Source organism: Papaver somniferum, chromosome 5, assembly GCF_003573695.1.
Source record: "Papaver somniferum cultivar HN1 chromosome 5, ASM357369v1, whole genome shotgun sequence".
Lineage (NCBI taxonomy): Eukaryota > Viridiplantae > Streptophyta > Magnoliopsida > Ranunculales > Papaveraceae > Papaver > Papaver somniferum.
The window spans coordinates 172,589,797-172,599,264 of record NC_039362.1 but is presented as its reverse complement, the minus strand read 5'-3'; the positions used below and the strand labels follow the sequence as shown (position 1 = coordinate 172,599,264).

Here is a 9,468-nt window from a genome sequence, read left to right as displayed (position 1 = left end):
TATGATCCGTTATGATAAAGAAGAAACATAACTAAAGGGGAAACAAAAACAGTGGTCTCCACCTAAAAAAGGCCAACTCAAGATTAATTAAGATACTTCTTTTGATGATGTAACAAAAACTTTTGGCGTCGGGCTAATCGTGCGTGATCGTACAGGTACAAACAGAGGCATCAGAGGCAGGAACTTCAATGGAGGACTAGATCCTGAACAGGCGGAATGCTTGATCATAAAAGAAACATTAATCTGGGCCAAGACTATGAATTCAAAAGACATAATCCTAGAATCAGACTGTTAAATGTGGTGAACTCTATTAATGATGTTATCCCTCATGTATTTTGGATCAACCAGGGAATAGTAAATGAAATAAAGCATCTACTATCTAGTATTGTAGGAACTTTAGTTTGTTATATATTATGTCAGTAGATCATATAACAATGTAGCTCATAAAATAGCTAATAGGGCAAGAGTTAAAAGAGTTTCATTTGATATTTTATTTGACATCCCATATGAAATTGCTAAAGCCTTAAGGGATGATGTTGTTAACCAGAAGTTATGTCCTAATACTTAGATTGAATGAAGTTTTGTTTTCAAAAAGAAAAAAAATCTCTTCCTCCGCATCATCAAGAAATTACTTGTATACACCTCAAAATTAGATTACATGTATAATACTTATAATAAACCATCAAGGATTAGCCCAGTTAACCGTGAACCTGACTCTCAAGTAGGAGGTCAACGGAGAGTCTGTGCTCAAGAGTTTGGAGATCTCATGAAATACTCCTCTTATGTAAATACGTAAATACTTATAATTTTATTGTGGGGAATGGGCCGGGGCTTCTCAGGGGAGTAGGCTCAGTGGCTTCCGTTGTCATGGGCAGGTTGCCTATGCCAAGTTACAAAAAAAAAAAAAAAAAAGAAAAAAGATTACATGTGTTATACATTTAAAAAAAATATTACACGAATTATACATTTTACAGTTGTGCTGCTTATTTGGGAGGTTGAATACATTTTAGTGCAGCTTATTTGATAGGTTGAATATATATGGAATCTAAGTTTCTTTCACGGGGTTTCTACCTTTGGTTTTCTGGTGTACCTGTGAGAACCATAGAAGTAACTAGTGAAACCCCAAAGTGTTAGAGCCAGGGCCATCCCTTTTTCTCCTGTGAAATTCTCATGGAGTGTTATCACAGCTGCAATTTGCGAAAAGGCAAGAAAAACTGCAGTCATGACCCCAGCGAACAGTGAGGAGGTATAGAGTATAATCCCCGCTCTCCCGATAAACATCAGCTGCCAAACTACCATATTTGAAATCAATACCCAGTAGTACGTTTTCGCTCCTAATCCAAATTGACTTGCTTCTTTATGCATTCCCTGCAAATATTGGAACAGATGTTCAAAGGAAATAGTTATGTATATACAATCCAAATCTGGCTCCTAATCCAAATTAATTTACCTTGAAATCCTGATTTATGATGCCTCCAACTGTGCAAAATAGCGTAGCAAAGACAGCCACAAAAACTTGAAACTGCAACCCAATAGAATAAGTCATGGCTTGATTGGCCTTCTTGAAAGCCACTTGAGTGCTCACCATAACGAACCCGAAAATTGCAGCTGCACCAACACTTATGAAGAAACCCAACAAGTATTGAGAATTTGTAACTCCAGTGGGGCGATCACTGGACCTTGTTAAACCGAGTAGTACAGAACCCATTATAATAACCACAACTGCGTTTATTGAATACGGAGTAAACTTATGTTTAACCCAAATGAATGAAAGGAAGGAGGTAAATACAAGTTGGGTGGTAACAAGGAGACATATCGTTGATACAGGGAGGAACGATATACCATAAGAATACATAAAATTGCCAATTCCTTGAGCTATGCCTATTAGAGCAGCACATAGTAAAAGCTTTCGAGAAGCAAAGAAGTCGATATTAGGTAGTGTACGATCGCGTCTAAAATAAAGGATTGTGAGTGGGATGAATAGAATGGGAAACCCTGACATGTCTAGCCAACTTGACAACCATCTCCGGCTGCCTCCATGCATGAAATAGAGTCTAAGCAGTAAAGGTCCTCCAACCGTACCTATAAAACCACATATGCAGCTTATTAAGAGTAATCCCCATCTCATTACACTTGAAGACCTGATGTTTGAAGATTCATGGTAACCCTCTTCTTTATTACTATTTTCTTTGGTGAACTCTTCATTACTTTCAGCGTCGACCATGGCAATCTGTGTTTGTGAGCTGAAATGATACGAAAATTGAGCGAAGTATTCTGAAAGTGCTAGTTGTCTATATATATGTATATGGATAATGGAATTGTGCATTGATCTCAACTCAAGCGCGAGTGGTCACTATATTAATCTTACGTCACCAATAACACTAAAAATGAGGTAATCAGAAATACCTCATAATCAACAGATAAATTGAGATGAGTTGGAAGTTCATAGTGGGCATTGACTCGCCTGCCATACAAGACTTACATCTCATTATCAGGGGTACCCCATTATGAGATGGGGGGCACATGCTTTTTTGTTATTTAGTAAAGTCACGGGGCGGCTTTCAAAAGTGCCCCACCCTTCACATGTTTTATTTATTCATTTTGATTTTTAAATCAAAACTTCCACCCACACTAGAGCAGTGGACTAAACAGCTACTTCATTTTGAAACAGGGACGGATCCAAAGAAGTCTTAATTATTTTTTTTGTCCGGGCTAATAGCCTTGTCGAGCATAAAATTTCACATTTTTAGACTTTTGGGCTGTGACGGCTATCTAGGCTAAAGCCCAGCTGTAGGTCCGTCAGTGTTTTGAAACAAAACATTCTGCACGGACCGTCCAGATGGACAAAGGGCAAAAATGTGCAGACACACCATTCACCAAAAATGGATCCCCTGTTATCTCCATGGGATGGGGCCCATTTATCATGTGTCTGCACGGCTTGCCCTCATGACGGTCCGTGTAGAACCACTATTTTGAAAGGGTGTAACCCTTGCTTTTAAGACATTTACATATAAAAATAAGCAAAAGAAAAGAAAACTAGAAAATGCGAATTTACTAAACCGGAAATACTAAAGAAACCGACGGGGAAATTTAGAGTACTTATGTCCGGCTCTCATAAAGTTGTGGAACCCGTGACACACAAAAGCGGCCCCCAGTTAGTTCCTACATGTGGCGGATCATGTAACTCTGTGAGAATCTGGATATAATTCGGGATTTTTCCGTCGGTAAGTCTATCACTTCCCTTGCTTAACTCACCTTTGTTGACCAAAAATTGTTTCTTCCTATGTGGTTGGCGAAGGAATACCCCTTTCAACATGCAAACACCAAAATTTCCTACATTTAAGAAATTTGAGAAAAGTTTATCTCCAACGAGAGTAGATGTTTAGATCACTATCATAATTTATTCAGATTTGTCTAGATAGTTAAAATATCTTTCTTGCTTTTATTTTTACTTGATTTAATTTTCGAACTATGTGTCCTGAATTGATACCTCTAAATCGAAATATATATGGGTGTATGTTCCTCCAAAATATCTCTGGATGAAAAATGGTTGACCGATTTTACGTTTCATCAAAATGAATAATACTCGTATGTATGCCGTTCCGAACTTTCACCGGATCACGAATCGCTAACCTGGATAGAATTTGTTCTTCTAGCCCAAAATAGTTAGTATAGAGGAAATAGAAAGGAGTAATGGAGGGTAAAATATGAGAAGTAGAATATATATAGTCAAGGATACATTCAAAGAAATAGGGCCACTTCCTTATCATGTATCTACTAGTGCCTGGAGGGCAAACTAGGTCACTAGCAACTTAAACCAGTTGTCTATTGGTTTTGAAGATGTAATGGCCCCTTGGCCAAATACTTACCACTCTAATAAGCTTGGTGGTAGCTTGTTACCATCTTTGCATTTTTCTTCACAAATCTTTCTTTACCTTTGTTTCTGAACACTAGATCTTTGTTTGCCGATCAAAATAAAATAAACATAAAATCAAACACGAGAAATTATAATAAAAGAACAAATGCTGAATAGATAGATTAACATCAATAATCGGTTAAAAAAAACTAGTATAACCGCATACATTTTATTTCATCACACTGATACATTACGGTTGCCAAATCAAAACATTCAAAGGAAAAAAAATGCAGACATACATAGGTGATAAAAGAACCATCAAAACATTGCAATAGCCAGTAGGTTCATCAGTTATTATCTTCTGGAACAGCATTTTGGGCATTCACAACACTCCCGGTAAAGAACAAGCCCCTGTCTGCATCTAATTCTTGGGCAATTTGTTGGTTCCTCACACTGTTCGACGTTGTCGTCGCATGACGGAGTATTTGGGCACCTCTCTGTTCTCGCATCCTTCTCGAGCATCGTCCCTGATTGATGATATTAACAACAATGGTATTCAGTTAGTTGATAATCACGTACATACGCTAGTTGAAATTGTATTAGTTAGTGTAATAAAATTGAAATATTTTTGTAGACTTACTGCTTGATGTTGAAGAGGCTGCAGGCATGGCAATCAAAACAAATAAGAAGAAGCTAACAAACATACTGATCTTGCCCATAATTTCTTATTTACTGATCACAAAAAAATGATTTAGTGAATGATTTTTCTTCTTCTTTTTCTTCTTTGACGGTGATGATCCAGTAGTGATAACTAACCTCTACATATATAGTACTCAAAAGATAGGGTAAGAGGAATGCCAACCACTCCTTTTGAATGCTTAAAACAGAGCTGACGGAGAAATCTTAACTTTACGTCACCAATAACACTAAAAATGAGGTAATCAGAAATACCTCATAATCAACAGATAAATTGAGATGAGTTGGAAGTTCGTAGTGCGCATTGACTCGCTACCATACAAGACTTATGACGTACACATCCACTGGTCACATGTTTTATGTTTTTTGTCGTTGGGCGGCTTTCAAAAAGTGACCCCCACTTCACATGCATGTTTTATTTATTTGTTTTTATTTGTAAATCAAAACTTCTATCCAGGCGGCTGTTAAAAGTGCCGCTTGGTGTGTTTCTCTCTCATTCCGACAGTGGAGTAGTGGACTCACTAAACACTCAGTCAGCTTGTAGTTGCTCCACTCAAACTGATTCAACTACTAAATAATCATTATGTATTTTTATTTGATTAATTGAATTTTGAGAATGTTTACAAGATAAATTCAAGTATTACGATATATTTATTTTACTTGAAATCTAGATTTATTTTCTCTCTATTTCTTGATCAAGACTCATTCCAGAACTCTCCCACAAGTAATGACCTCTCTTTTTTATATAGGATTTTACATAGTGGATGACAGCTAAGAAACCCATTATTTTCGGGATCACTATGCGACACATTCGCTCATATACAATTGCTCATCCTCGCATAGCGTACCTCTTCCCACAGTTCTTCACACTTTATTCGTGACTTTGCTGACATCATCTGGTGTGTCACCTCAACTTTGATGTGTGCGATTCTCTTCGCTTAGGTTCACTTTCTACTTCGCTTGATTACTGACGCGTGCGATATTTTACTCCTAGACAGCTACTTCATTCCGAAAGGTTGTAGTTGGAGGCCCTTGCTTTTAAGACTTTTTACGTATAAAAGTAAGCAGTTTTTTTTTTTTTTTTGAAAATCCGCAGTTACTAGACCGGAAATTTTAAAATAACTGATCGGAAAATTCCGAGTTATGTCTCTGACTCTCACAAAATTGTAGTACCTGTAATAGATAAAAGTGGCTCCGGGTTAGCTCCTATGTTTCCCTTGCTTAACTTGCCTTTGTTGGGACCAAAAATTCTTTCTTCCCACGTTGTTGCCTTGTTGGTGAAGGAAGACATCTTTCAACAAGCAAACACCAAAATTTTCTATATTTTAGGAATTTGAGAAAATTATCTCCATTAAGTATATTTAGAATCTAGATTATTATCATAAGGGTTTCGTTATCTTGTGCATCATTATCGTAATTTATTCAGATTTGCTTACAAAGTTAGAATATATATATTTTTTTTACTTTTACTTTTTGTTTTTAGTTGATTTAATTTTAATTCGATTGGTTATGATTTATGACTAGAATTTATCACAACCTCTGGAAGAACCTCTAAAACTAGAGGATTTCTTAATAACTAAACCACCGTGTCATTTTAAATTCTTCTTCACCTCTGAGTTTGAGAAGTTTTCTATATAAAAAGCCTGGAAATCTTTGGAGGCTTAAAATTTAGGAATTTGGAAATTCTCATTTGACGTGCTCTTAAATCTTGGAAAGATAATCGATCGCAATGTGGCAGCTTAATCGCGTCATTCCCGTGAATGTTAGCCCCATGATATTGTCGTCTTTTCGGTCACGCAGCTCCCTAATCTGGAGGGTGCCATCCCTTTATATTCCCCCTGATTGCCCCTTCAAGGAGGTTAACCCCAACATGCATGTTGGTCTCCTCCCATCCAGTTATTACGACATTCAGTTGTTTTCGTGACTTCTTATCCCCTTCGCCGATATGGCTTGAGGTTGCGAAGTCAGACCCTAAGTGAGGTTTCTTTGGGATCGAGTGCATTGTAGCCAAGACTTGCCATTCGGTCATGGTCGGTAATGCTCCAGACGTCTCAGGCACCCGCAGCTCAACCGAATACGTCGGCGCCTTGGTCATACTATGCACTCCTTACAGAAGGCCATCATAAAAGGGACCCTCAGCGGATAGGTCTTATCATTGCCCCTAGCTTCCTTTCTGAGAGTTGTTCACGACATGCGTTAGGTCTTGACTCTTGCACTTTCATGCGAACTAGGGTGCATGTCGTGGACTCTCAGCCTTGCTGTGTTGGGGTTTATTTCGTTTCAAATGCCTTATGAAAATTCGTATCTTTGAATCAAACTTCAAAATATTATTGTTATTATTTTGTAAATCTGATACATTGCCAAATGATAAGTTCACAAGTACATTTTCTCTTCTCTATGATTCTTCCTTGATATTAGCATTCTTCTTCTAGGCGGATGTGATCAGACTGGTACCTGTTCAACTCTTTCATCTTCACCTCGTTCCTGATCTTGAACAATGTTGAAAATAAGGGGTGTCTGGCCGAAAGTGCATAAATGAACGATCGTACTAAATCTTTTTCTGATAGCCTTCCCCTTAGTTCTTTGCAAATCGTATCCCACCTTGCCACAATAATTCACAATCTTTCATTTTCCCTTTGTTTCAACGAAAATAGCGCTGCTATTTTTGCTTTAAATGGCCCACTTCTCGCGCATTTGTTCATCATTTCTAGTTCTTCCCGTGTTCCAGATTTTCTCCCTGTTACTGGGTCATTGCTCGTTGTTCCTTTTCTCCTTGTCACCATCAATTGCTGCATATGATATTCCTTTTACCTGAACTCCCTCCTGCTGCTTTCTATAGCTATTTTCAGTTCTTCTCGTTCATTTTGTTCCCCTCGCCCTTTTCTATCTCGCCAATACTCATGACACCCTTCAATTGCCAATTTATTTCCCGAAGCATTTTCTCCCCTTTGAGTGTTCTATTCTGTTTGTTTTCTTTTTAGGTGATTATTCTTGATCAAGAGCTTCTAGTTTTTCTAGTCTTATTTGTTCTCTTACCAGGTCTTCCTTATTTCACCTTTCTTGGTAGAATTCATTCTTTAATTTCTCCATTTCCTTGGCTTCGTCGCATGCCTCATTTTCCTTACCCAAATGCCCGGACAATTCAACACTTTTATCTGCCTCTTGTATTGATACCTTCTTGCGCTTGGAGTTGTTTCCCTTTGCTCCCTCCTTGCGGGGTTCGTTTTTCCTTGGCACTGGGGGTTTCTTTCCCGCTTCTCACTACTTCGGTTCCTTCAGCTATTTTTTCCTTCTTCATTTTTCCACTTTGCTTTATCTCAACTTGGCCTTCCTTTTCCGGAGTTTTCTCGCGATCCTCTCGCTGACAATCGTCATATTTTCTGCCTCCTCCAAGCTTTTTTGCATTGTAATCTGCTCCTCGCTAATCCCAATGGTGAATACCATCAATTGTTCTGCTCCTTTTGCTTCGCATACCCTCTTTTTTTGTTTTATCTTCCTCTTCAGTTTTTCATCATAGTTGTGGAGATCCTTTTCGATACAATCTCGCGCATCCTTTAGATCTCCCCTGATCTCGCCTATTATGCTTGGCATGGAAAACCGTATGGCCTGATGATATGTAGATGCAACCCCTTTTATCCCTTGTATCCACGACCGACCTATGAGAGCGTTGTAAGGTGAGTCTATATCTGTCACACAAACAGTAACCTTTGTTTCCAACTCGCCCGCGAAAATCTTTACGACTAATTCTCCCTTCGGCTTTGACGCAACCCCATTGAACCCATATATATTATATGTTGATGGTACAAGGTCTGAATCCTTGTACCCCATGGTTCTAAATGCATGATAAAAGAGAATGTCAACCGAGCTCCCCGAATCCACCAGGATTCTGTCTTGTCTTCGTCATCCTCCCACTTTGAGTATTTCCCGAAATTAAAGGTTATGACCAATGGCTCTGTGTGCGAAGCTCCTCCCTCTGGTACATCCTTTGCAGAGAATGTTATCTCCCTCTTCTGTCACTCTTCTAATGGCTCCTTCTTCGCCGCGCTAAATATCTCATTCCCTTCAAAGTCCCTCTTATACACTCATTTGAGTATATTATCATGAAAATTTTGAATGCTCTTGGATGAATGTATTATCGAATTACAATTCAGTCTATGAACTCCCCGATCTATTTAGATTCGGTACACATGTTGATTGTCACGAGGTGGGGGCGGAGGCGGTTGTACATATCCCTCCAAAAAATGAGCAAGCTTCCCCTATTCCACTAGACGAAGTATAATCCTTCGGATGCTTCGGCAGTCATTCGTATGATGTCCATGAAACCGATGATACCTGAAAAACTCATGACTCCTAGTACTCAGAGGTGGTTCTCTTCCCAGATTTGGTGGGGGCGGAATCTCTTCTGTCAGTACTATCGCTTCTCATACCTTCTCCACATTTGTATTGAGTCTGGGAAGCTTTACATTTTCAAAAGCCGGTGCATTTGGTCTTCGTTCTCCAAACCTAGGTCCTTGATTGTTTCTGTGCTGATATCCTGTGCTATGGCTTTGTGGCTCATAATTCCTTCGTCTTGACTCCTCATACCTCTGTTGATCGATCCACTCCTGATCTCCGCTTGGCACGACTACAAGTTTCGCCGGAACTGGGGTTGAAGGTTCCCCTTTCTCATATTTCGGATCATCCTCCACGACATGTACTGTTCTTGGTAATAGCGTTGAGTTTCCTTCCTTTGATGGAATTGGTGTTACTTCGCTGACTTGCCTTTGCTTCTCTTCCAATGCTATATATTCCTCTTGGTACTCCCTTAATTCATTCATTGTCAAGGATTCCCGGATTATGAATATTTGGGTGTACAACAGGTCGGTCGGGAATAAGGCGTTCACGAAGGCTAGGATAAAAAATTTCTCGTCAACTCG

The 9,468-nt window shown here is 38.9% G+C and overlaps 1 protein-coding gene and 1 long non-coding RNA gene across 2 annotated transcripts; both read right to left on the bottom strand.

Moving 5' to 3' along the window:
* Positions 1-903: 903 nt before the first annotated feature.
* On the bottom strand, positions 904-2,253 carry LOC113278148 (purine permease 3-like). Its single transcript, XM_026527070.1, has 2 exons — positions 1,451-2,253; positions 904-1,368 (listed from the first exon to the last, which is right to left on the bottom strand). Exons 1-2 carry the CDS (start codon positions 2,222-2,224, stop codon positions 1,057-1,059), a joined length of 1,086 nt encoding a protein of 361 aa, XP_026382855.1. The 5' UTR covers positions 2,225-2,253; the 3' UTR covers positions 904-1,056.
* A 1,758-nt stretch (positions 2,254-4,011) lies between these two features.
* On the bottom strand, positions 4,012-4,719 carry LOC113278147. The gene is made up of 2 exons (XR_003325321.1): positions 4,497-4,719; positions 4,012-4,383 (listed from the first exon to the last, which is right to left on the bottom strand). It is a non-coding gene; the product is annotated as an uncharacterized LOC113278147 (long non-coding RNA).
* Positions 4,720-9,468: the final 4,749 nt, after the last annotated feature.